General features: G+C 50.9%; 2 protein-coding genes across 2 annotated transcripts in view; both read left to right on the top strand.

Annotated features, from left to right (window-relative positions):
• The window catches only part of CACNA1B (calcium voltage-gated channel subunit alpha1 B), a 259,780-nt gene extending 244,999 nt beyond the window's left edge, over positions 1-14,781 (top strand). Inside the window, 9 exon segments of the mRNA XM_065737625.1 lie at positions 1,111-1,219; positions 2,981-3,088; positions 4,423-4,535; positions 4,716-4,843; positions 5,752-5,878; positions 6,362-6,472; positions 11,102-11,363; positions 11,441-11,652; positions 13,175-14,781. Coding sequence (XP_065593697.1) covers positions 1,111-1,219; positions 2,981-3,088; positions 4,423-4,535; positions 4,716-4,843; positions 5,752-5,878; positions 6,362-6,472; positions 11,102-11,363; positions 11,441-11,652; positions 13,175-13,711 — 1,707 coding nt within the window. The 3' untranslated portion in view covers positions 13,712-14,781.
• Positions 14,782-19,360: 4,579 nt separating this feature from the next.
• LOC136049158 (collagen alpha-1(I) chain-like) overlaps positions 19,361-27,106 on the top strand; it is a 43,679-nt gene continuing 35,933 nt past the window's right edge. Inside the window, exon 1 of the mRNA XM_065737198.1 lies at positions 19,361-19,457. Coding sequence (XP_065593270.1) covers positions 19,361-19,457 — 97 coding nt within the window. The remainder of the gene's footprint in view (positions 19,458-27,106) is intronic.

Raw genomic sequence — 27,106 nt, 5'->3', positions numbered from 1 at the left:
TGCTTGGCTTACAGCAAAGATTAATGCTCGGTGACTTCCTTGGGGCACGGGAGCAATCTGGGAGCGGAAACGCAGGGGCTGCTCTGATAAGGCTCTGAGTGAGGCTCAGCAGCTTTCGAAAGCTGAGGAGCTGAGAAACGAGAAGATTGCCAAAGGAGAAGAAATCCATCCTTTAAATGCATTGCTAAGGTTATCAGAGAATGCTTCCACCCGTCTGCGTTTCCATACTCGGGTGCCAGATGTGTTAAGGGAGCCACAGCCTCCAAAGCACTGTGCTTGGTGCAATCTCAGGTCTCTACTGCATACAGGAGGGATGATTTTTCCCCATCAGAGCTGCTTCTGATTGCTGGAGGGCAAGGAGATGCCACCAGGTCTAAAGATCCTGGAAGATGCATGCAGATCCAGGGGGACTATTCCATGTCCAGACTGAAAGAATGTAAGAGGGGAAATCACAGTCCTGCTCTCACTCACTCAGCTCCTTCCCTTAGGTATAAGACCTGGATGGAGCTGTGTAGCTCATTGACTGGAGATCTTCACAGCTCCTGGAATGCTTACAGTGAAAGGAGGTCCAAGATGGAACCTAACTGTCCCCCAAAAATGATCTTTTTTACCCTTTTATATATTAGCTGCCAGACCCAAGCTGCCCCAGAAAGCTGGGCCAAACCACAGGGCTCATTGGCCTTGGGTGACCCACGTGTGCTTCAGTCTGTGTGCAAAAGTCATCATCGTGGGAGCACTCCCAGGTTTGCAGAGCCACGTGTCCAGAGGCTGCAGATAGGACTGTAGCTGGAGACCATCACGAACAGAGTAGTAGGCTCTGAAATGGGATTAGGACACTGAAATGAGCTTCTTTTGGAAGGAATCTCTTTGTGGGATTGTGGAACAAATGCTGGCAATCCATCACAGCCAACATCAGCAGCTCAGACCTGCTCTGGGAAAGGAGCTGCCAGCCGTATGGAGAAGATGTTTGAGCTCAGTGCACGAAAGGTTAACGCAAGGAGAAAGGCTCATGTTTGCAGTGGGACTATTTCCAGGGGATCCCAGGAGGGGTTGGAAGGGGTAGGGGGAGAATGCTGACCAAAGCTGACAGTGCCTGTGCTCGTCCTGCAGCGCCTGGTGCGGATGAACATGCCCATCTCCCCCGAGGATCTGACGGTCCACTTCACCTCCACGCTGATGGCCCTGATCCGCACTGCTCTGGAGATCAAGCTTGCCTCAGGTGAGAGGGACGGAAAGACTGCTGTGTGGCTCGAACCCCAGCTTGCCTGCTGCTCCACAGTCCTGAAACCACAGTAGTGCCAAGCCAGGTGGAAATCCCATTTTCATTCCCTATACCTTAGAACAAGAGAGCTCCAGGGACAGGCAGCAGAGCTCTGCTCTTTGGGTGGCCATATCCTGGCACCATGGCTGGGGAGATGTGCAGAGCTTTGGCCATCCCCGCTGGGAGCCCCATGGATGCTCTGTAATAGACACAAGAGTTTCTGCACCTCGCTTTATGATCATCCCAGCACAAGGGAGAAAAAACAGTGTTGCTGTCTGCTCGTGGTGAGGCAGTGACTCAGAGTGCTCTGAGCTGCCCTGAGATAAAATTTTATTATTTAAGTGCTTAGTCAGGCATATACTTCACTCCCCAATTAAACACCACAAGGTAGTAAAACACACCAACCTTTTCTATGAGTCGTTAACGCTGTTTAATCAGGCTGGCTGGGGTCAGAGTCGAGGCACAATGGGTCAAAGCGCTGTTTTAGCTAATTTAGAAGCTAACAGAAGGTAACAGTGCTCTTGTGAGCAAAGGGCAGGGCTGGGTTAGAGTGCTGTGCTTTTCCTTAGACCAGCCTTTCTGCCTCTCTTCATTAATCGCCTTCCTTGTGCACTACTGACACTTTGTCTTTGATGCTTTGGCAATGCTGGAAGAACACAAAAACTTTGAGGCCACTGAAAGTCTTCCCTACTAACACTCATCTTTAAGGATGCGCTTGGGACTATCTGTCCGGGATTTTAGGGCCAACACCGTATTTCAGTAATAAATTCTGGATAAAGCCACCAAAACCCTAAAAGTTTCTTCTCGTTATCTGTCTCCAATGGCAGTTCAGACAGACTTTTTCAGTTGCAAAGTCCCCCCTTCCTATATTTTAACCATGCACTAGTGAGGAAGCAGAGAACCAGCCTGGCTGGCATTGCTCAGAGGCATCTATCTGCTGTGGGTTGGGAGTTCCCAACCTGTTTTGTTGCTGCGTTGCTTGGTTTGAATAGGTTTCACATGCTGCATTTAATTGAGTCTTTAGTAAGGCTAACAGGCCCTTAATAAACCCTCCCTAATGAGACCGAGTGTGGGAGTTCAGACTGCCATGTAGCAGAGCACCCAGAGCCTCCTCCTATTACTTTCCCCTTAGAAAAATAATCTCTGTCATTCAGATGAACTACTTAATTGCCTGCTGTGTGGTGCATTCAGCTGGGAGCTGGCCTGTTGGCTTACATATACTTTAATCACTTTCCACTTGTGTATTGAGACCTCACTTTGGCCGTTTGAATAATGCTGCAGTGTTCAGCTCCTCCTGGTTTACACTGCTCCATCACTCCTGTTTGATGCTGTTGATACAGCGTGGTGCTTGTTTGCTTATGTCTCACTGCCAACCACCTCAGGGAGGGTTTCTAATTATTGCTGACCTCCTTTGCATCACACCCCGCAGGTGCTGCTGCTTTCTGCTACTTGAGCAGCACCTGCAATTAGGTGGAGGTTGGAGCTGAGGTTTAAGCCTTAGGTGACAGCACAGGCCAGCAGACTGGGGCTGGCCTTGCTGAGTTCATACACTGTAGTTGTGGTCTGTAGCTCCCAGCTGCAGCTGGTCCTAGTTTGGGGTCCTAGTCTGGTGTTTTTGAGGAAGGAGAGTGGGAGACACCTCTTTCTCCTTTGTTTGCTGTGCTGAATGGATGAGCGTTATCACTCACGTGCCTTCTTGATCCCTCTCCCTTACTTTAGGGGGTGTGAAGCAGCACCAGTGCGATGCTGAGCTGAGGAAGGAGATCTCTCTGGTTTGGCCCAACCTGTCCCAGAAAACGCTGGATCTGCTGGTGCCTCCTCACAAACGTAAGCACCCAGTCCAGTCCTCCGAGAACTTCCCTGCCTGCTTTGTCCCGAGCTCATCCAGGCTCATAGTTCACGTGCACAGGATGCAGCAAAGAAACCCAGTGTAGATCAGCCTGCAGGTGTTGCTGGGACAGGCTGCCCAGGGAGGTGATGGACTCACCTTCCCTGGAGGTCTTCAAAGAGCACAGAGGCGTGGCACATAGCGATGCCTACTGGGGGTGGGTTGGTGGTTGGACGTGATGATCTTTTCCAGCTTTAATAATTCCACAGCCACCTAAGGAGCAGATAAGGTGAGGTCAAACTTAGATATGCATTTCCTTAATGTTACATTAGGTTTCGTGTCCTTAGAGAAACCACCATGCTGAGAAGAGACCAATGCTGTGTGGGCCCCTTCCAGACATTGCTTCTAGCTTTTGTTCTCCTCCAGCCTGTGCCTTACAGGGCAGCAGAGCAATTTCTACCGTTTGGGTTCAGTCCTCTGCAGAAAACCAGGAGGAGAAAACTAAAAGTTTGCTGAGAACTTACAGAACCAGAAGTGAGGTGTCTTGGAGCCTTGTGCTGCTCAATGATATCCCGGGAGAAAGTGCTGAGAAAATGGAAAGCTTGCCATTATCTTGATTGGCCAAAGCAAGGGCTTGGATTCCTGATTAATGAGAAACAGTGCAGAGCAATAAAGGCAAAGTTAATTAAGACAGATGAGGGAACTGAGGAGGTGCAGATCAGTGGGTAGCAACTGCAGAATTCTTTTCCTTCCCACTTCTCATGGTGCCTTTGTGTCTTTAACTCCTTGTAGTTCAGCTGCTGCGCAGGGAAGGAAGGGGAGCAGAGCTGGGAGGGTAAAAAAGACATCTGGAAAAATGAAAAACTTTGAGATATATGTTAGTCAGCTATACCCCAGTTGACTATAATTCAAAGAAGTTGGAATAAAGCTCTTTTGTTGATAAAAAGTTGGCTGCAGATCTGGTATTAATTTAGCCGTTCTTTGTTGGCAATTCTTACAGTGCCACAGAGTTTCCCTGCCTGTTTCTTTTCCACTCAGCTTCTGTGAATATTTGCCATAGGGAGTTAAAGACAGGGGCCGCCCTCCTCAGACATTAAAGGCAGCAAGTGGCAAAGATCTGAAGTCTGTTATAACCTTCTTTTTTGCTTTTTTTCTTTCCTCTTCCCTGTGTCTGTTTTGCTTCAATATTCTAATGTCACCTGTTCTTTCACCTTGTTTCTCACACCCCTTTGACTTTGCTGTTCCTCGTGTGCTTTGACTTACCCATCCCTCCCCTGGTCCTTTCCCTTTCTCCACCCGAACATCTCCGCTGCGTTTCACCGTGTGCGGACAGCTGATGAGATGACAGTGGGGAAGGTCTACGCAGCGCTCATGATATTTGACTTCTACAAACAGAACAAGAACAGCAGGGAACAAGTCCACCAGCCTCCTGGGGGCCTGTGCCAGGTACTGGGGATGCCACTCTGTCCTCCCTTTTGTGCAGCTGCTTCTTGAGCAGCGGGAGGTTCTCTCTGGAGTCACTGATGCATTTCACTCAAAGTGTCTGGGGATGTGGGGGGATGTTTGGTTAGCACTGTGCATCCTCTGCACACACAGTCTCTTACAACCATCCTTTGTTCTTTGCAGCCTGGACCAGTGTCACTCTTCCACCCCTTGAAGGCCACTTTGGAGCAAACCCAGCCTTCAGCCTTCAGCAACGCGAAGGCGTTCCTGCGCCAGAAAAGCTCGGCCTCACTCAACAACGGGGGCACCTTGTGAGTATCTGTGACACAGAGCAGGGGCATTGAGGGCAGACACATCAGCCCTGACCCCATTGATCCAAATACTCTGGGTGGGGCAGAGCATCTCAGGTGACTCCAAGTTCAACAGCCTCCTCAGAGGTGACTAGGACAACTTTCCACTGGTGGCTATCAAAATGCCTCCTAGCAATGCAGATCTCCACGTGGTGCTACTGGTGGGTTCTTCAAACATAACTGTTTCCTTAGTGGCCTCTGAAACTTAATTGTAGAGCTTTCCACTGTGGCCAGTTGTGAGTTTGTTTGTACAAATTTGGGAATGTTGTGAAACAGACAGACAAATCCCAAGCTAACCAATCAATGGGTCACTAATGCAATGAGTTCTTGGGAGAACAGAAGACCTTGGGAACAGAGAAGACCTTCAGGCTGATGGCACTTAATAACAGTGAGAGCTTCCTGAGACTTTCCAGGACAGAATCTCTGACTCTTTGGACAAAGAAGTATCTCCATAGAAAGCTTACCAAACAGTTACAGCGATGACAGTCCCTAATCAATTCCCCATTTCCTGTTCCTCGGGTGATTTTCTTCAGGGTCACAAATGTCATGGATTTTTTTAATGATAGAGATCTGAGGAGGTTAAAATACCTTGGGAGACCAACTACAGACTCAGATGTAGCACCTAGTGCTGTGTATATCACTGTTCATTCAGTGAATTTAGTTCAGCCTGGCCACAGATGTGCTTGACCAACGTCAAAAAGTGGCCTTGGGAAATCCTACAGGACTTGATAGCTTCACCAACTACCTTTCACCTAGATACAGAAGAGAAATGTTAGAAGTTGCCTGAATGCTTTACCTTTACCACAGGTAAGTGAGCAAAACCCTTTTGCAAAAGAATTCATCTATTCTTCTGATTTACTTTCTGGCAGACCAGCCCCAGAGGGTGGGATCAAAGAGTCCAGTTCCTGGGGGACCCAACGCACCCAGGATGTGTTTTATGAAACCAGGACACCAGCTTTTGAACGAGGCCACTCAGAAGAAATCCCCATTGAACGGGTAAGCAAACAGGTGACGACAGGGAGAAATACAGAGCATCTTAATAGATGTCAGGCTAGACACTTCCTCTGAAAGCTGGAGAGGTCCTCTGCCCTTTGGAACGAGCATTGTCTCTGACATTCAACTTGCTTGAATGTCATGGAGAAAAAACCACTCTGTTAGCTATGTTTGTAGACGTGCTTATCCTTAAACGACGTGTCTGCTGAGTTAGAGCTCTTAGGGTTCTGTCTTTCTTGTTGTCCCACTGTTATTAGCGTATAAACCCAGAGGAGGATGTCACAGGCCAGAGCTGGGGCTCACTGCTGTCTTTGTTGAAAAAAAGTTGTTGATAAACAGTAACTTGGGTGCTCCACTGCTCCCAGTTTATTCTCCTTCCCCATCAACACCTCTTCATGCACCGATAAGCAGAAGCCTGCTTAGACAGTGGATTCAAAGCTAATGTTTGCAGTCTTGCTATTTAACACTGTTCCTTGCATCAATCAGGTGGTGGAAATGAGGGAAATGAGCCCCACACTTGCCAATGGAGAGCACCAACCAGGGCTGGAGAGCCAGGGTCGGGCGGCTTCCATGCCGCGCCTGGCTGCTGAAACGCAGGTGAGCGAGGGAGGCGAGTGGTGGGAGGCTGAGAGCGTGGCAAGGGATTGGTGCTGTTGTTGTCAGCTGCCTGGGAGGTTTTTTTGGAAGTCAAACTTGGTGCCAGGTAACCAGGCTTTTTGCTTGGATGATAGGCATTCGTGTGCAAGCACAGCGTTGTCCCCAGATTTACTCGCTCCTGGTTGCAGCAAAAAGCAAGCAAGAGAAATCCTTCTTTTTGGGTTGCTAAATGATGCCTGCCTACCCAAGAGTGCCTGTTCTGATTAACTGGGGACAACGATGTTTGCCAGCTTGTATTCCTAAAAGGCGTATATTTCCCGTTGCCAGTTGTCTGCCATCTATCCAGACAGACAGCTGAGGCATGCTCCAGTGCCCCAGCCGTAAAACAAGCTGGAGATTTCCTGTGGTTCTCTTTGATAAATGCAGGAGGTATGGAAAATACCAGGGAGACTGTGCCTGGAAGGTTTCACTGAGACATGAAGCAGTCTCCCTGTTTTCCTCTTCCCACAGTTATTAGTGTATCTTGTGTTGAGATTTTGATGGATAATATGTCTGAAGGATTTCATTTTCCTTGTTTAACTTCTTGTAAAGAGACCTCATCGTTAAAAAGTTGGCTTTTACACCAACTTGTTGATTAATTGTGGGCGTACCTCGGTGCATAGGAGGTCATGATTTTCACATACCATTTTTGAGCATTGTATGCGTTCATTGCTTGTTAACCCAGGTGCTCTCCAGACACCATCCCTCCTCTTGTGTGTCAGAACATCTCATAGTCGTGCCTTTTGTTCAAAGGGCCTGATTCATACAGTAAGAAGTGAGCAACCCATGGCTGTGGGCTATTCCTCATTGCTCTTCGTATGAAGCAGAGCATGGCAGACATACTGCCCTCCAAAACTCAAAGGCCATGTGTTGCACAGGCAAAAATGGCTCCAACAGACAGAACTTTTTTGCAGATGTGCTTAGGCTGGTGTAAGCTATGCTTCACTGGCTAACAAATTTCCCAGCTGATGTCAGGAGCTCCACTCTTTGTATCACTCTTTGTATGAGAGCTCCAGCAAATCACTAAATGGGACCTTGTCTCCTGGGATTCTCTGAGTTATCAGCAACACGAAGCAGGATGCTCAATGAAAGAAACAGACCCCCCAACAAACTCATACTTCCTGAAATAATGTTGTCCTTAATCCTAGACCCCTAGAAGCCTTCCAATGCAGTGCAGTTACCAACAGCAGAGCCAGTAGTAGCATGAGCTTTGTCTTGGGAAACTCCTCTTCGTTGCAGTGGGTATGGCTGTGATTTAGGAAACATTCTGGGTTGCTTTCACTGCACCTTGTGGCCACAGTTTTCTCTGAGAGGAAGGGTTCAGCTGCTCCTTCAAGCACCTGATGGTTGGACTAAGTGATCTTGGAGGTATTTTCAGACCTCAGTGATGCTGTGATTTATGACCTTCCCTGTCCCACCCGGACCAGAGCAGTCCCAGCAATGCCTTCCCATGCTGCTGGGATATGCTCCAACCCAGAGACAAAGCCTGTTGCTTTCCACTACTCACTGTTTCTTGAAATGCTTGCTTGCATGAGCACAGTACCTATCCTCCCGGGCACACTGCCCCACCCAGAGCTCTTTGATCTTATTATGAATCAGGCCCATAATACCTGAGCAGATCTAACCTCATGTAATGACGTAATGTTCTGGTGTTGTAGCTTCAGTCAAATAACCAATGTCCGTCTCCCCCTCTGTTTCCCCCTTCCCTCCCCAATTCTCACGTGCTGCTCCACTCCCCCAAACTTTGAGTTCCTCTTAACTCTTATTTGCAATGCTTTCCCTTTGCTTCTGTTTTCTGGATGTCTTGTTTATCTGTTATTCCTCCTTTTATTATTTTTATTTTTATTTATTTTTTTATTTTTATTTTTATTTTATTATTTATTTATTTATTTATTTTTCTTACGGTCCCCCTTTATAAACAACTCCCCTATGCTTTCCATCCCCCCTGCCTCTTTGCTGTCCCTCCCCCCACCACCTCCCCTCCCACCCTCATCGTGTCTGCTGCACATCTGCTGCGATGTCTGACAATGGCTGTACTGTGGGGCTGCTTCAAATAATGTCTCTCATCTTGTCCGAATTGTTTGCAGAGGAGCAAAGCACGGTCACCTGGGAGTTACCTAGCAGTATGTAGTTTGCACTAAGTTGTATCCTATTCAATCCATGTTAAGAAGTAATTAACCTTCCTTAACCCTTTACTTCTCTCCCTTCTCATTTGGAGTACGATGTTGCACCGACGCAGCTGCTGTCTCTCCCCACTTTGCTGCCATCCCTTCAGCCCACAACTGCACGCTGCACGCTGTAACAGCAGGGATTTTTTCTTTGTTTTGCTTATTTATTTCTTTTTGAATGCCTTGTTGCACAGGAATTCAGCAGGTGAAAACTGCCAGTTTGATAACGAAGAAGTGATTAGTAAAACTGTGAAGGGTTATGGTGTAGTCTCCCAAGGTTTGTGTGTGTGCCCCGTTAACGTAACGAGAGCATGGCTGGGATTTCTGGGGAGGACAGGATAGTGAAGATCCAACTCCTGCCTAGTGTCTGTGGGGACTTCTGTCCCGGGAATAAGCACAGAATTGGATCCGAAGATAATTGTTCATTTCTTATGGATTTGGCTGGCTTTTTTATTGGAAAATGTCTGCCTTGTTGCTTCTGGGATAGTAAGCTTAGTAAGCTCTGGTAAATGCTTTCAGTGGAAGTGTTTGCTTTTTTTTTTTCCCCACATCAGTCAATTTGTGAATCTGACTGCCAGTTTTGAGTCCTCTCCCACCTCCTCCACCTTTAGGTTCAACAGTAAGCGAGTAAGCAAGCTAAGTATGACCCCTTGCCTCTAGAGAGTGCGTGTAGCAAGGGTTGTGGGAGGAGAGCACTGAAGCACCAGCTCACCTTGCACCCATAGCTGTGCATACCTGGACAAACAGCAGTGTGATGCTCTGTCCCCACCTTGACTGGCCAAACATATCTTCCTCATGTCTATGACAAACTTTCCAGCTCTAGCACTGCTCCTTGCACCCTGGTAGGAAACATCAACACTTGAGTAACTTGAAAGAGAGAGCAGCAACTCAAAATTCAGCTGAGGTTGCACCTTTGCATGCATGGTGGCATGTTGGGAGGAACAGAAGCTCTTCCTACCCAAAATACCAACAAGGGCTGCAAACCGATGGGCTCTGCTTTATGTAAATATCACAGGGGAGCAGAGATCTGAAATTCAGGCAAAGCAAACAAAAGAGCATAGATGGTAAAAAATAATGCAAGGCTCTCCAGAAAGGTTACCATGAGCAAAGTAAATGTTCTGCTGGCAGTGTGATTTGAGGCACTTATTGGTTTGAGAACTCAAACAAGCATCAAACCAAAGGACATCCTGAGCTCCCTCCCCATCCTGCTGCAGTGCTGTGTTGTGCTGGCTTCTCTCTGTGGATGGAAGCCCTGTGTACACCTTAGAGCACTCTGCAAAGCAGCTAGAGACTGGCAGAGTGATAGAGAAGGAAACAGAGGGATTTTCCTTGTTTTCTGAGCTTTATACCTCACAGGAAGGTAAAAGGATGTGAGAGCACTTGTCCTGAAGCCCATTTGCCTTGTACTCTGCAGAGCATCACGGTGACACTTAACCCAAAGGGAAGAGAGCAGAGACTGGAGCTATCACTGGTGTAGAGACAGCACCCGACAGTGCCTGTGGGAGGTTGGATGGCTGTGCAGAGCTCACGTACTTGGACACAGATGATTTGAAAATTGCAATAGCAGTCCTGGGTAGTCATTTCTGGAGGTATCCTGGTAGAACTGCAGGATATACACGATGTCCTGCTTGTCCCAGGGCACCAAGAGCAATGATGGGACACGAGGGGAGGTTTAACATGTAGCCTGCCTAGGGAGGTGGGTGAGGCACCATCCCTAGCGCTGTTCAAGAAGCGTTTAGATGAGGTGCTAAGAGATTTGATTTAGTAGTTGGGTAGGGATAGTGATAGGACGGTGGTTGGACTAGATGATCTTGTAGGTCCTTTCCAACCTTATGAACCTATGAACAGTTTGATGGAAGTGGTCTTCAAGTGCAGGGAGCCAGCTGTAGCTCTTTGGTGGCTTGGCCTGTCCCTTGCCCATTTCTTTATTTCTGATTTTTCTCCCTCTCCATGTGGTGCCTAGAAACGCTTTCTTGCTTCCCTCTTTGGAGTTGCTTTGGGATGATCCCAGGCCCTGAAGCAGCTTTGGGTAGAACTGGTCTTGGAAAATTACCTTTGTGAGACGCTTGGCTACTGTGCTGCCCTGTGCCCTTGCTCATCTACTGTTGACTCCTGTGAGGCTGTGTTTGGTGTGACGTGCTGCATTCTGCTCTGCACCTGTGATACCTGTGGATTGCCACAACACTGAAAGTAAATCCCATTTCAGCAAACGGAGATCACATCTGCTCCTCAAACTTCACGCTAAGTCCACCATTCCAAGTTCTTCTGCCCATTCCGACCTAGAACCAATTAACTATTTTTCTCCTGCCCTTCCTTGCCCATGTCTATCGCTGTAAAACCTTCCCCATGCTGGGAACTTAGCAGCTGAGCAAGGTGCAGCACTTGTCCCCTGACCCTGCTCCGTGTCCCCTGTGCCCCACAGCCCATCCCGGACACGAGCCCCATGAAGCGCTCCATCTCCACGCTGACCCCGCAGCGTCCGCACCCCATGCACCTCTACGAGTACTCCCTGGAGCGCATGCCCACGGACCAGGTGCATCACCACCACCACCACCGCTGCCACCGACGGAAAGAGAAGAAGCAGAAGTCCTTGGACAGGACCACACATCAGCTGGCCGATGGGGAAGCTGGTGAGAGCTCTGTGTTTAACGAGGATTAGACCCTCCCTTCGTTACAGTCCTGTGGTGTGATCTGGGGTCCCTGCTCCGTGTTTGAATGTTCTCCCCACGTTGGTGACTGCCAACTAATGTTCTCCTTTCAGTGGCCCAGTCTGGTGAATCTTCTTCCAAGGACAAGAAGCAGGAGCGTGGACGGTCCCAAGAGAGGAAGCAGCACTCTTCTTCCTCTTCAGAAAAGCAGCGCTTCTATTCCTGTGATCGCTATGGCAGCCGGGACCGATCCCAGCCCAAGTCTGCTGATCAGAGCAGGCCCACTTCACCCAACGGTGGGCCTGAGCAAGGTCCCCACAGACAGGTGAGGAGATGCAGGGTGGGAGGAGAACCCTAACTTCTGCCAGGGATGTGCATTTTCTATGCCTTTCTAAAAATAGAGGAGATGGAAGATCACAAAAGTGAAAGCCCTTGAGGACCTGCTTTTCATAGGATTGGTTGGATTGGAAGGGACACTTAGACAACATCTAGCTCAAGCCCCCCAACATGGGTAGGAATGCCTTTTAGCAGATCAAGTTAGCCAAAGCCCCATCCAACCTGACTTCGAACACTTTCAGTGCCAGAGAGCATCCATTTGCATGTTGTAATGTAGGATCATGGAAAAAGCTGGGCATCCTCCCTTGGAAATTCTAGGTCATGGAGGGTAGTGATCCTCCCCATCATCTCCATTAGCAGGCAGAAAGTTTGGCTGGTGCTGCAGCAGAAAGGATACGAGTGAAAGAAGAGAAAGGCAAAGACCCAGGGTGCAGGCTCTGAGGGATGAGAGTTAGCATCCCAGTCATATGAGCACACAACAGCAGAGCAGAATGGATGCTGCTGGCTGGCCCCACCAGCAGCAATTTGATGTTGTCATGGAAGAAAAAGCTTCTCCTGAGAAAATAAGCTCTTATCCAAGAAGGCTAGATCCTGAAAAGTGAGGGGTTTTTAAAACACGCTCCTAGGGCACTGTCCTGCAAGAAAGTGAACAGAAATGGCAAAGCATGGGCTGCTTCTCTTCCTCATGGTTCTTTTCCTCTTTATAGATCGATTTTCTCCTGTGCACCACTGTTAGTAAGGAGGGAGCTGCCACTTTGCTCTACTGTTCCAATAGTGAGGGTGCAATATTAACAGGTATAAGGGGAACACAATTGTCAGTGTTTCTCTTGAAGGAGAGCCCTCTTGTTAAAAAGCTCGAGCCCATGCAAAGTATTTTTGTTGTCGATTGTCAGAAAGGGTCTCTTTAGGATTAATATTATTGACAAAGTCCATTCTGGAATTCTCCCACCTAATTCAGTTCTGAGTGCAAAAAAGACCCCCAGTGTCAACGCTCACAGCTCTTGGGTGAAGCTGAGAAAAGCTCTGCCCCGAAGCAGAGTGCTGTTTTGCCAAACTGTGTTTGCCAACAACCACAGCAGGTTGTTGGGCCGCTCGCGGAGTCGCTGAGGTAAGGGCATGTTGGGGTGTGTGTGCTGTGGGTCCTCTCCCCAGGCAGTGTCCCCTTCTGTTGGAGCCATCTACCAGTTTGCGTCCTGCCGGTGCTCCAGTCATTTCTGTCCTTACCTACTGCTTGCGGAACTTTAGTTCTCCAACTTTTCACATCTCCTGTTCAATTACTTCTCGAGAACCTCCTTCCCCTAACTGTGCGTGTCTAAACTCTCTCTTTTTCCTTCTCTTTCCTCTTGTGACTTGTCTCTCCCTCCTGTCACTTCTCCTTCTGTTTTACACCTGCCTGCCTTTGTGTTTGTCCGGCGTTTCTCTTCCTTTTTCTTTTTCATTTTTCTCTCTTTTCTTTTTTTTTTTTTTTGGTTGTTATTTTTTTCATTTGCTCTGTTCCAATTTTGATGTAGGGCAGTGGTTCGGTTAACGGGAGCCCCTTGCTGTCGACATCTGGTGCTAGTACCCCCTGCCGGGGTCGGAGGCAGCTCCCGCAGACCCCCTTGACCCCACGCCCCAGCATCACTTACAAGACCGCCAACTCCTCGCCCGTCCACTTCAGCACGTCGCCGGGCGGCCTCCCGCCCTTCTCCCCGGGCCGCCTGAGCCGGGGGCTGTCTGAGCACAATGCACTGCTGCGTGGGGACCAGCAGCCGCCCCCGGCCACGGTTGCCCGCATCGGCTCCGACCCCTACCTGGGCCACCGCGACGCCGCCGACAGCCCCATGGGCGCAGCGCCCGAGGACACGCTCACCTTCGAGGAAGCCGTGGCCACCAACTCGGGCCGTTCCTCCAGGACTTCTTACGTCTCCTCCTTGACCTCCCAGTCTCACCAAGCACGCCGGGTGCCCAACGGTTACCATTACACGCTGGGGCTCAACACGGGGCCCGGCAGTGGCACCAGGGGACGGAGCTACTACCATGAAGCCGATGAGGATGACTGGTGCTAGCGGCACAGCCAAACCCTTGGAGGCACGTGCGGGAAAGTCGATGAGTTTTATCATCTGGAAGGCTGTGCGCCCAAGCACACAGTGCCAGGGGGTATCCCCTGCTGCCAGAACTGCTCTGCCCCACTCCGAGACCTCTGGAGACACTTGTGCAGCCTCTCTCCTGCCCTCTTATTTTCTCTCCTTTTTTTTTTTTTTCACCCCAGCAAAATATACCAAGGAAGAAGGCTCCCTCCCAGGGGGCAGCACACCTCTCCCCACCTCCCTGCTGTGCTTTCAAAGACATGCACCAGACGCCCAACCGTGAGGCCCGCAAGCAGCCGTCTGTGTCAGCAGACAAGTAGACCATCAATGCTATTTGGGATTGGCACAGTTTGGTGCCAATTTGTTTGTCCAATTGATTGGTCAACGAGTGGTTGGGCGACTACTTCTTATTTTTATTTTTTTGTTCTCTCCCCACCCGTATCTGGGTGGGAGTCAGGGTTGCAAAAGGGACACCGGCAAATTAAGCTCGACCCCGCGTTTTATCTCGTTCCCCGCTAACAGGGAAGAGATCTACCTAATGAACTGGGAGAGAAGGAAAAAAAAAACCCCTCAGATCACAGAACGGAACAAAGGACAGTCCGTTGGGACTTGATGTTCAGCCACAGCGACCCTCCCCAGGAACTCGCTGCTTCGCCCTGGGCCTCTCATGTGCATCGTCACTTCGGGTCCTCCACGCCCACCAGAGAGCCACACGAGAGCTCCTTCCTAAGGACTGTTTCCTTGCTGCTGAGACTTTTCTTCCTGTCCCTCTCTCCTGTTGACTGCAACATGCCCTCACTGTTTTGTCTTGTTTACAATATAAGCTTGATTTAGCAAAAACAGAAAACAAAACAAAACAAAAATACGAAACAAAACCCACAAAAACTTAAAAAAAAACGGAAAAAAGGAATAATTAAGTGTAGGGTTGAGAAGAAGAAATGTTACTGGTTTTATATCAAGCTATTAGATAGAACTTTAACTTTTCATCGTGTGCATTTTTGTAAATTGTACAGTAAAAAAAAGAAAAAAGAAAAGAAAAAAAAAAGAAATTACTCTTTATGTAGAGAATTAGTCCAATTGTCATTCCAGGTCCCACCGTTTCTACCGAATGCTCCAGTTGTTCACTACTAAGTGCCTAACCTTTGAAATCTTTCACGGCAACGACGACGACGCAAACTCTTGCTCCGATGCATCGGACGTGGGGGTAGCGGGGCCTGGGGCAGTGCCCGTGGGAGCACATTGCCTGGGCTGGGTTGGAAGATGATAGTGGGGAAGGCAAACATGCTTTGGGGTTGGTTTGGTGGAGGTTTTTGTTTTGTTCTGTTTGACCTTCTTTTTCTTTCTTTCTTACGTTTATTTATTTTAATATAATTTAATTGTTGAGAGTGGGAAGGGTGTAACTGCAGCAGTTGAAACTGGCCTTGTCTCGTTGTCTGGTGTTGTCTCGTTGACTGATGTTTGGAGCCTGTGGGAGGGCTGCAGTGATGCTCCCAGAGGAGCAGCACCTTTCCCGTTGCATGTCTAGAGCTGTAGTTGGGCTGCGAGAGCCGTGGCCATGTCCTGTGGTGCGTCATTTGTGTTGGGGGCAGATGGAGAGAGTCTTGTTTTTAATTGCCTGTTAAGAAGAAAAGAAAACGAAACCACAACGACAACAAAAATAATCAAAACCTCTAACTCTGATTCTCAGGGATGAGATTTCTGTGTTCTTGCAATGACTTTTACGTTGGATGACTTTTTATTTAGTGCACGTGTGGATTTCTGCACTTTGAGCCTGGGAAAGAGGCACGGGTGACATGGCAATGGGGAGAAAGCACCAAAAGAAGCGCCGGGGGTCCGTGGCTTTGGACAACCTCTGTAGGGCTAATTTGGTGCATGGGAGGCCAGAAGCCAAGCAGTTCCTGGGCAGAAGGTTAAAGCAGGAGGGGTGGGAGGTGCCCGTAGAGCACGTTGCTAAGAGTAATGATAGGAAACGATTGGACAGTTGAATTATTTCAGAGGATCAACCGAGCCCCAGAACTGTGAAACTTCTCAAGACAAAGCTTGAACCGGGTGGAGATCCCGGCGGACCCGGTGGTAGGTTTGGACACGAGGGTGGTTTTAGGGTGTTGGATGCTACTGAAACACTCAGGAGGTCTCTGATGCTCTCAGCGAGGTCCTTCTGGGGAGTCGTGCTGGGAGCATTCTGCTGTAGGATGGTTCTTCACATCTCCTGTAGCTTTTCTGTTGGAGAAATTCAACCTGTCGCGTTTCGTTGCGTGTTTTTTGTTCCGTTACTGAATAATAATCTCTGGCCGATCTCATCCCTGGATTCTGCTAAAGGATAACTCCTGTCTCTGTCTCTGTATTTATGTGCACTTTGAATAAAGGAAGTGCGGTAGCCAGAGGTCCTCTATGGGTAATGGCTGTAATTTGCAAACGGAGGGCTATGCAACAAGATGACACGTAAGGAAACACATCCACGCCACAGTCAGTGAGACCTTCATCCATTCTGTAGCTTTATCTGCTGGATCTTCCTGTTTCAGGCTTCAGCATGATTGTGACCAAATGTTTTATACATTTTCCTTATACGAAGGCACAAAGGCTTTGTTTGAAATTTTAAAGAAAATGTCACTCTTTTACTCCAAGGAGGAGAGGGAAAGCGAAACCTCTCCAACACTGCATGCAAACATCGTACCCACACCGGAAAGCAAACGAGCTGTCTTTCTGCACCAAGCAATTTTGCCTTTTCTCCCCTCTGCCTCGCCCCTCCCTGTGCCATTCTCGACCTTAGCCCTCCCTCCCCCCACAGCCCCACACCCATTCCCCCTCCAAAGCGCACAGCCTCACACAGGCAGGGGATTGCTCCAATTCCTGCGCAGCACACAAAGCAGCAGCTCTGCTTGCCCAGCTCGTAGGGGTCGTTGCTTCCAGCGATGGTGGTGACAGACGAGCCTGACCACGGTTGTCCATAGAACCCCCCCCCTCTATTTTTACAGCCTCTCTGCTGTCTCTTCAATGCATATGTCATAACTCCAAGAATCCTCGTAGTGAGTTGCCAAACTTGAATTGCACCGATCAGTTTTCTGCATCCAGAACCAGTCTCGTAGTGGCTGTACTTTGAATAAGTAATGTTTGCATGTAAAATATATACATATATACATATATATAAAAAGTATGTGCATGGAAAATGTTTACCTTCGTACTTTTTTGATACGATGTATTCATCAGTTGTTAATTTTTAATTATATTTGATATAAATCGGGGGTTTGTTGCAAAACTTTATATTTAAAAAGAAAAAAAGGAAAAAAAAAAAAGGTGTTAAAAATGACAAAAGTTCCAACCGTGCAACGCAACTGGAACTTCACCCTTAAAAAAAAAAAAAAAAGAAAAAAAGAAAAAAAGAAAGAAAAAAGAGAGAAAACGATTCTGTGATTGCCTAGTTTGCTGCCTGAGTGACATTTATCAGCCAAACTCTTTGAACTCTGCAGTTGTTTCTACAATTACGTTTTGTATGAAGCAAAGTCCTTGAATTAAAATAAAAACTCAGCAAAAAAAAGAAAAAGAAAAAAAAAAGAAAAAAAAAAAACAACCTGAGAAATGGACAGCCCGTGTGTGGTGCGGTGGGGACCGGGAGAGCCCGCCGCCAGCCGGAGCTTTGCCATCGCTCCCAGCAGCAGCCTGGGCTGCAAGGTGCAGTTAGGGCCCCGCTTGAGTTGATGTTTTGGTGCTACCGTGGGTCCCCGTGGGCATGGAAACGAGCAGCAGTGTGGGCTGGCACGCTGCTGCTACCACTAGTGGTGATGGTGGTGGTGATGGCTGCTGAGAAGACCTTGAAGTTCTTGCCCTGAGCGCAAGGCAAACCCGATGAGGAACTTCTCATTCCTTTTGCTGTCTGGATGGCACTTAATCCTCACCAGGGCTGAGCACTGTGTGGATCTCCCTCCATGGGCTCTGCTGCTGTGACCCTTCCCAACGCTCCCTCCCAGCCCTGGTGTGGAATTAAAACAGTTATTAACAGCTGGAGAGCACACCTGGGGGAGCAGCACTGCGGTTTCCAGCACTCTTGGGAGCCCGAGGGTTTTAGGATCTGCTCTCGTTCTTCCTTTTTGTGATGGAGCCCCACCTGCAGTTCCTGTGAACATGAAGAGCTGTATGAGCGCAGAGAAGATCCTTTTCTGTCTCGGTCACCAGGTCAGGATGTAGCACAGGAGGAAAACGGATTGGTTTGAGGTCATTCAGTGGGTTACTGGCAAAGCGTGGGGCAGAATCGCTCCCCTCGGCTGTTTGGGCTGTGCAGGCTCTGGGCTCCTTAGGAACTGGGGACAGCAGAGCCTAAAAAAAAAGCAGGATATTTTTTGAGGAATGCCCAACCAGCAGGTGACATGGAGATCTCTGAGTGCGCCTGAGCAGCGTGCATGGGAAGAGCAGCAATCCCGATAGGTGCAGTGCAGCTGGGGTGGGAAGAGGGGGGGGGTTGCACGGGGGCCGTCCCCCAGCGGGACACCGCAGCTCTGCAGATCCCATCCGGACTGCGGAGCAGCGTTTCCCACTCCCCACACCTCGCGCTGCCGTTAGGGGGAAGCATTCTCAGTCCTTTTCTTCGTAGGAAAAAAAAAGAGAGGAAAAGGGCCAATTCGTGTCCCCCCAACCCCCCCACCCCGATGCTTTTTGAGGTCGTCCCCCCTAAGTATTCTCCTTAGGATGTGGGAAGGGCTGGTGAGGGAGTGCCCCACACAGCGCTGCTCTCCCGTGGTGACAAACTCATCCATCCCTCCGGAGCAGCCCCGAGGATACGGCCCGGTGTCCTCAGAGCTGTAGGAACGAGCCTCCACTTCACGCTTCCCTTCAGCGGATCCCTTGTATTTATTTGGCCAAAGAGGATGCTCGGGGGTTGGAGTTTGCTTCCAGTGGGAAACGGGGGATCTGAAGGGCAGTGGGGTGCCGGGGGTCAGCAGCAGTGAGCTCAGAGCAGGGATGAGTTCAGCTGAGCAGGTTTCCCTGCCTCGTAGTTCAGCTGCATTCACGTGCCAGCAGCCATAGCTCATTCATTTTGCCCCCGTTTCCATCTCCTGGGACTTCCCTGATCTACCTGAAAGCTGATGCGGGGAGGGCACTGCATGCACGTCGTTGTCCCCCCAACAGAAACCCGCTGCAGGACCGAGGGATCCAGCCGGGGATGTTCTGCCGGGCCAGAAGGTCACCACTGTGCGAATCAATGGGGGTCAGCGGCACCCGATAGGAAAATCCCAACCCGCATCACTCGAGGAACGGAGCCCTCCCCGCTGCAAAGCAAAGCCCCGAGGGCTCCTGAGCTTTGTGTGCCGGCAGGGCAGAGCAGGGCCACGAGGTGGGCTCTGGCGTGGGGGGAAAGGAGCCGTAACCCGCCGCAGCCCGCGGTTGCGCTGGAAACCCGTGTGTGCGCTCAGCACGCGCGTGGGGAGGGGGCCCACCCCTCTCGTGCCGGGGGCGGAGGGATGAATGGAGGGAGGGCAGGACGGTGTCGCTCCTCGCCCCCCTCCTCTTCCCCTCCCTTCCCACCCCTCCCCCCCGCGGGGGTCCCGCAGCGTGGGGCGGAGCGGGGCGGTGCGGGGCCGGGATGCGGCGGGGCCGGGCGGGGGTTTGGGGCCGGGGGCCGGGACCGGGCTCACGATGCGCTGCGGGGCGCTGGCTCTGGCGCTGCTCTGCGCGCTGCCATTGGGAGCGGATGGGCTGGAGCCCCACGAAACGGGCTCCGGGCTGAGGGCAGGTAGGAGACAACCCTTCCCCGAAAGGTGGGGGTGGGGTGAGGTTGGTGGGGGGGGAGAATTTGGGGGAGAATCCCTTAGGGTTGCTAGCGGGCGGTGGGGATGCTCGAGGAGGCGATGTCCGCTAGGATGCACTGTTCAGCCAGGATTGCGGGCGCGGCGGTGCGGTTCCACCCTCCCGCAGCACTGGGGATGCCCCCCACCCCCCCCTCCTCCCCGCACCGCAGAGGGCTCTGCTGCTCCGGGGCTGCGCCAGCACTGCATCTCGCACCGCTGCTGGGGCTGGGAGGGAAGCTGGAGGGGGGGATGTCTCCCAGGAGGTGAATTTGAATGGGGGCATCTCGGTGGTAGGGTGGTGCTGGGGCAGAGCGAGGTGGGAGTGTCGCCGCAGGAATAGAGAGGTCGGGTCTGTATGTGGCTCCTCCGATGTAGCCATGAAACTTTTGGGAACACCGGTTTCCCTCTGTCCTGGCGGCTGCAGGATCAGCTGGGGGGCAGCAGGGTCCTGGGGGACCACGGGGTCCTATGGGACAGCGAGATCCTGGCACCTCCCCTAGAAAACGGGGCGCAGATTTGGTTTGCATGGAGTGAAACTTAAGCCGAGTTTTGAAGATGGGGCCGGGACGTGTCACCAGGAGGCGTCGGGCTGTGTGGCAGACAGTGAGGACTCGGATAACTGTAAAAGAGAGTGTTTGTCCCACAGGGTTTTTGTAGGGTGAGCATTGCCACACTTTGCACTGCGTTAACACATCCAGGTCTTGGCCCTTGGAGGTGTCCCCACGGAGTGCAGCACAAACCATGCCCCAGACATCCGCGTTAGGCCCAGGCTGGAGCATGCGGGGCTTCTGCGGAGCCACATCGCAAAGGGAATGCGGTTCCGAGAGGGAAAGCACCGGTTATCTCAGCAGCGCTTAACTCCGCCCGATCCTCGGCTGGGAGGTGCTGCGGCGGTGCAGCTCGCAGCCTGGGAACCCGAGCCACATTCCAGCAGCATAAACCAAAGCGAGATCCAAAGGGTGAATGAGGCACTGGGGAGCAGGGCTGGAAGCAGGGGAGGTGGGTGATACCGTCAGACTGAGGATGCAATCCAGAAACGAACGCGTTCGGTTTGCCGTTAATTAAAGCTTCGTGTGCTACACACCCCCCTGATGTGTGTGTGTGTGCACTGCGTGCATTCAGAGCTTACAAAGCGATGTATATCACATAGCTTAAAAAGCCCCGAACACCAGATCTCGTGTTGCCTGCTCTCGACTCTCTGCTGCTTGTTCAGGTCCTCAGTTCTGCTGTTACATGACTTTATTCCCTCTGAGGAAGAGTCTCAAGGGCAGAAGCATGCCTGTCTGAGGGGGAGGGCTTTATGAGATGAGAAATGTCATGGATAGTCAGCGTGCTGCATGACTGCAGCTGTATAAACTGCCCCGGGGAACTCAGCCAGAAGATGTGTGCAGTGCTCTGTGCCTGCAGGGACATCAGCACTGAGAGCCGGGCTGCAATGCTTCACCTGTGTGTGTCAAGCATTGCCCAGTGCCTCACAGCCCCCCCAGCACTGCCCCCTAAGCACACTAAGGATGATACAGCCTCCCTCCTCCTCCTCTGGCCAAGCAGACAGACTGTTTCTATACATCTGTACTGCTTCGTATATCCATAGCATCAATCTTTGCTCTCGCAAGCCACGTGTGTGCTGGAGAGCTGTAAGGCAGGGGATGCTGGTCTGAATTCTGCTCTTGGTGGCTGCAGATGATTAAGGCTCAGCCTCCCTGCAGCACAGTGTTCCTCCCCCTGGAATTGGGTTGGTTTGAGGTTGCGTGGAGAGGAAAGCTTGGGAGCTCCATAGGGGATTGCATCCAAGGAGGGCCGTGTCCCAGCACCCTGTGTGCAGAACTGGCTCTTCATTTAGCCAGCCAGACTGGGAGGCAAGGGCTTCAGGAGCTGCACCGACCCTTGGCCTAGAGGTCCTCGTGGGAAGTCTCCATTTGCTCACAGACCGTCTGCACAGCACACTTTGCTGCAGCACTGGGAGCATTCAATCCTGGGGACCTCAGCTCCTGGGTACCCCACAGCATTCCCATGCCCCCACACGTGGGGGACGTGGATAGAACAAGGCTGTGGGTGGATGGGACATGCACACAGAGTGGTGGCTTCCATGGCGAGCGCCATTTGATTCACGGGACTTTGGGGGGTGGGTCAACGCTTCCCCAACTCGTAGCAAAATTACTGTGGGTATGTGTGCTCTGCTCCCTACTTTTGAACAAGCTGGGCTGGCTCCGTGCCCTTCCGTCCCCTTGATGAGTGAGTGTGGGGCCGTGGCTGCCAGCTGGTGGCAAAGGCACTCCTTGTCCCCAGCGTCCCCTCATTGTATGAGGGATGCACTCAACCTGCGGCCCCTGTGACGGAGCGCTGGGCTGAAAAGCTTTGGCTGTCAATTGCGAGAAAGTCTGGGACTTAAGCATCCTCCTCCCCTCCTTTCCCACCCCAAGAACTCGAGGGAGCAACCCTGCGACAAAAGAACACCTTCTGTTTAGCGCACGTCAACCTTGACAGCGCGCCTCAGTCCCACACTGCCGGTAATTAGTGCTGTGCTAATTACTGTCTCGAGCTTTGCCTGGCTCTGCTGTGCCCACTGCTGGGGATGGAGTGCTCGTGGAGCTGTGAGGGGGATTTCTGCAGTCAGATTTCTGGCTGGGGAAGGCCATGGGGATGTGCACAGAGCCCTGGCTCTCTGGGCTCCTCAGCGACCTTGGTGACAAAGGAGCATCATCACATTTCTCTTCAGAGCCATTGGGTTCAGCTCCATGCTTTGGGGTTCCTTGCCCATTCTCATTGCACTAAGGACCAGCAATGCAGTGGAAGACATTTGGTCTTCTCTCCAAAATAACCATCCCAGGGTTCAGAAGAAGGAGGCTGCAGGGCCTCCGTGATGGGGAGGCTCTTTTATTGAGGTGTAAAATGGGATTTTTTTTATGCAGTCATGTAAAAGAGTTCACCATTTGAAAGCTGGAAGTGTTTGGTAAATGAGTTGGCAGACAACGGGAGACGCATTGGGATGTGAATCCAACCCCAGAGCTAACCTACAGTGCCTCCTCCACATCTTTCCAGTCTCTTTCCAACACAAAAGGGAGGGAGCAGCTCTGTCCACCCCAGAGCTGAATGTGACCCCACAAGATCAACACCGAGATCCCTCCAGAAGAAATACGATGCTCCATTGCCACGGACCTCTTTCATAATGTTTCATTTGGGAGGAATGTCAGGATATCCTATTTTTGATCCAAAATGTCTCGGCAAGCTGTCTGGCTATTTTTAAAGCATCTCTTTTGCTGCCAGCAAGTTTTCTCTGCTCTGAGGAAGAGCGGATGGTGCTGAGGCATTTCGGTCTCTGATCACCATAGGGCACTGAGGAGTGGGTAGAGGTAGTGGTGCTGCTCCTGGCATGGGATTTCTTATGCTTGCTGAGGTTATTGGGCATTGGGATCCCATCCAGGCCAGGATGGGTGAGCTCTCAGTGTGATAATAGAAAAAGACCTCTAAGATCATGAAGTCCAACCATCAACTCATCCCCACACTTGCCCACCAAACTCCCAAAGGGGCTTTGTGTGTTTTCCTGGCCAAGAGGAGAGAGGGAGACTGAGGATGCACCTCATGGAAACAAAGACCTCCTGTAGCTCATGTGCTCAAAGGTCCTGAAACTCACACCAGGTGGGCAGAGCTCAGCAAGCCCTGACTGTGCTGTGAGGATGGGGTCGGGGCTGGGCACAGCTTCAGCAGAGTCAGTCTAGGGTAAAAATACTTAATTTTTGTTGTTGTTTTCTCTGGAGGATGAGCAAAGGGAAGAGAAGCATGTAAACTATTTATCTTTCAGTATAAGGGGCTTTAAGAAAGAAAGGGACTGACTCTTCAGCAGGGGCTGTTGTGACAGCACAAGGGGAAATGGTTTCCAACTAGGAGAGGAGATTTAGGTTGGTTATAAGGAGGAAAGTTTTACAGTAAAGGCAGTGGGGCACTGGTACAGGTTGCCCGGAGAGGTGGTGATGTCCCTTTTCTGCAGACAGCCAAGGTCAGGGGATGGGGCTCTGAGCACTGATGGAGCTGTGGGTGTCCCTGTGCACTGCAGGGAGTGGGACCAGATGACCTTAACTGTCCCTTCCAACTCAAACCTTTCTATGATACCACAAAGACGTCTCAAAGCCCTTTGGAGTCCCAGTGTGTGCTGGCTCTGAGCTGTGAGATCTCTGCAAGACAATATGCAGCCAGCAGATGATCCTCCATTAGCTCTTCTCTTTTTAATCTGCTAGACAAGACATTTTGAAGAAGTGCTGTTCTTTCACCAGCTTGCTGTCTCATGCTCGTGTACTCCCTCCCCTACCTCCATAAGTGCCAACACTTTCCCAGTGCAGCATCAGCAGAACCCTGGATGGTGATGGAGGGAGGTGTTAGTGCATGAGCATGTCCAGGGGCTGTGGGGGATGCCACGCTGTGGTCCTCTGCTTGGGCACTGGATCTGGAATTCGTCATGCACATGGGAAATAGCTTCAGCTGGAATTTGAAATTTCTATTTTTCTCCCAAGTATTAGCTTCAAAATGGATGGCTGAGATGAATCTTTCCTTAAAAAGGAGTGTGGGAAGGCAGACACTTGGAGCCCTGCAGCCAGAGAGGCGTTGGTGCAGTGGGGTTAGCAATGCCCACAGAGATCAGTTTGAGGTCCGCCAAAATATATTTGGTCCCCCAGCTCAATTCTTGAAGCAGAGCTGTTTCTCACCCCTGTCGTCTCCAGGCTGGTACTTAACATTTGGCACCTCTGGCTCCATGTGTGCCTCCTGGCAGCAAAGGGACACATCCATCCTTGTGGCAGAGCTGGAAAACGTGGATGAGGGAGCAAGCAGCCTGGAGCTCACTCCTGGGGCTTTGTCTGCCTTCATGCTTCTGAACCCTTGTCTCTTAGGACTGCCATTTTGATGGCAGCTTCCAGTGGGGAGCAGGCACTGCGGTGGTACCCAGCTCTGAGATGGCCCCATGCTTTGCAGGATAAGCCCTTAAGCTGCTCAACTCGCTTTGAGCAAGTCCCTCTTCTTGTGAGTCTTTCTAACAAGCAGATCAGGCGCCTGCCCACTCTAAAGCAGATCTCTGAATCCTTATTAAAGGTTTCATTATAATGCTTTGCTCGTGCCTTTTCTCTCCAAGTGAATGGACTTTTGGGAATCCTAGACCTTACACTGAAAATGCCGTTAGTTTTCTTCCACAGCTCTGCTGGTTTTAACTGTAACTTCCCATGTTGGCTCTAGCAACCCGTATGCTGATTGTATACACTCCTTAATTTGCTTAATTTTAGCCTCCCTCACAGCTGGGGCTGTAGGAGAACAGGAGCCCGACCCAAACCCGGCAGCATCCTCCACCGTGGCCACAGGACCTCCATGCCGTGCAGTTTCCTGCCTCCCCTGAGCCAAACACGTGCTATGGATCCCACCCTGCATGTTTAACACCCCCAGGCTGGTATTTCCGCCGTCTCCCTCTCCCCTTGCACGGCCCCATCCCCAGGAACAGCATCCGCCCTCGCCGTGACCTTGACCTCCGAACCTCCCCCCCCCTCCCAAACATGGAGCATCTGGCACGCAGCTGGCCCCGCTGGTGCTTTTGGGATCTGTCTGGTAAGGGGAGACCCTGACCTTGGAAGTGACCCCCGAGGGGATGGATGGCTCACACATCCTTTCACAGTGTTCGGGAAGGGTTTCCTTCAGGGAAAGAGCCCAGTGGCTGCGCTGGGTGTTATCAAGGATTTGACTGTTGTAGGGCGAGGAGTGCTCCAAACTGACTCCAGCTGTTAGGAGAGAGACAGATCTCTGGTGTGCTCCTGGCTCCCAGCCAGGGAGCTCAATGGCAGCGCTTTTAGGGCCGTTTGGAAGAGGGAATCAGCTCGTAGTGCTTAATTGTTTCCTGATGCTGCCAGCAGACACGCTGCCGTGTGCTCCAAGCTCCAGGCCAACCCGACGGCGCGGCCCTCTCCTGCTAACATGTGAGATGGGAGAAAGAAGTTGCCCCTCTTTCTTGGCTGGGTGTATGGCTGGTCCATCCCTCTGCAGAGACAGGCAGACCCTGAGCATCTCTTAAGAGCTTCTCTTTCAGATCGTAGAATCACAGAATCATGAAGGTTGTGTTTTCCATGCTTTTATCCACAGCTGTGAGACTCAGGAAGGCAAACTAAACAGAGACCCAGAGCTCTTCATGACTCTGGTAGCTGGAGCATCAAGTTATTATCTGTGCCATAAAGTTCTGTTGCCTACCAAGAGCAGATCTCTAGAGCAAAGCAGCAGATCCGAGGCCTCGCGGCCACGCTGTGTGTGATTTGTATTTTCTGCTTTGAATTCTGATGCGCAGGATGTGCTCCACCTTCAGAGCATTGCATGTCCTCCAGAGCCTTTTTTTCTGGCTGAGTGTCACTGCTAGTTCATTTGTTTGTGCCATAAGGAGACTTGCAACCATCGGGCAGCTCAGCACTGGGGAACACCTTCTCCAGTACCGTCCCACGTTTCAGAGGTCCTGGAAGCATTGTGGTGCACGTGTCCCTGCAGATGGCTCTGGTAGCAATGTGTCTGGAGGGAGGAGTGGGCCCTTGAAATGTAGAAACTTCAAGGAGAAGAGTCATTTGAAGCTGATTTTCCATCTTGTGGCAGTGTTCTGTTCTCAGGGACATGGCAGCAGGTGAATGGCTCCAATGGTTCACGTGTCTGAGATTTGTCCCTGTTCTTCAGAGCTGATACTGAATGGCTCTAACTGTATTTGGGGCTGAGCTGATTCCTCGCAGCACTCATTTTGCTGGAGGTTTACTGTGAGAGGGGCAGCTCAAGCCAATTCAACCTCTTACATGATTTTTACTTTGCTTCCCTTCAAAGCTACAAAAAAAAAATAATCGGAGGAAAATCAGTTCTTCACATAGCTCTGACAGAACACTGAAACGTGCTGCAGAGGCTGGAAGCACTGCTGCAAGTCCAGCGTGAGTGATTGCTGCAGCAAGCTCCAGGACGTGTCATCTGCTCACTGGAGAGCACGCTCGCCCCGTTAGCAGGGGGCTGTGTTCACAGCAATTCACACATTGCTCTGCAGGTAAATCCAGCAGGTATTGCTGGAGTCAGACAGGAAGATGATGTGCTCTGCCCTTAGGAGAGATGATTGCTGAGAGAGAGAGAGAGAGCATCCAGTGTCTGCAGCCCTTCAGCAAGGAGGTTGTTCTGTCTCCATTGGGTTGTTCCTTATTAGGGCCTTTTTTGATAGAGCCCAGAGGAGCAGAGCTGTGTTGCAGTGGGGGGTCTGGGGAGCTCCCAGGTGCGGTGTGGGGAGAGATGTGGATGTGTAGGGTCAGGGGGAGCTCTGCTTCTTGTCTCCTCTCCTCCTGTGTAGGATCACAGAATGGTTGGAGTTGGAATGGATCGTTGAAGACCGCTCCCTGCGATGAACGGGGACACCCACAGCTCCATCAGCTGCAGCGTAGTTGGACGGAACTCCCACTTCATGAAGTGGAGAAACGCCAGTCTGAGTTAGGGGTGAGGTGGGCTTTGGGCTAAAGGAGCTCTGGTGCCTTCCAGTGTCTAAAAGGATGGGGATTTGGGTGGTCCTCATCGCAGGAGAGTCCACTTTTAGAGAATGTCATACTGGCAGTGATCT

Source organism: Cyrtonyx montezumae, unplaced genomic scaffold, assembly GCF_038088225.1.
Source record: "Cyrtonyx montezumae isolate F1298 unplaced genomic scaffold, pur_monq_1.0 scaffold_20, whole genome shotgun sequence".
Classification (NCBI taxonomy): domain Eukaryota; kingdom Metazoa; phylum Chordata; class Aves; order Galliformes; family Odontophoridae; genus Cyrtonyx; species Cyrtonyx montezumae.
Note: the sequence above shows the minus strand (reverse complement) of the source record. Positions and strands in the feature narration are given on the sequence as shown.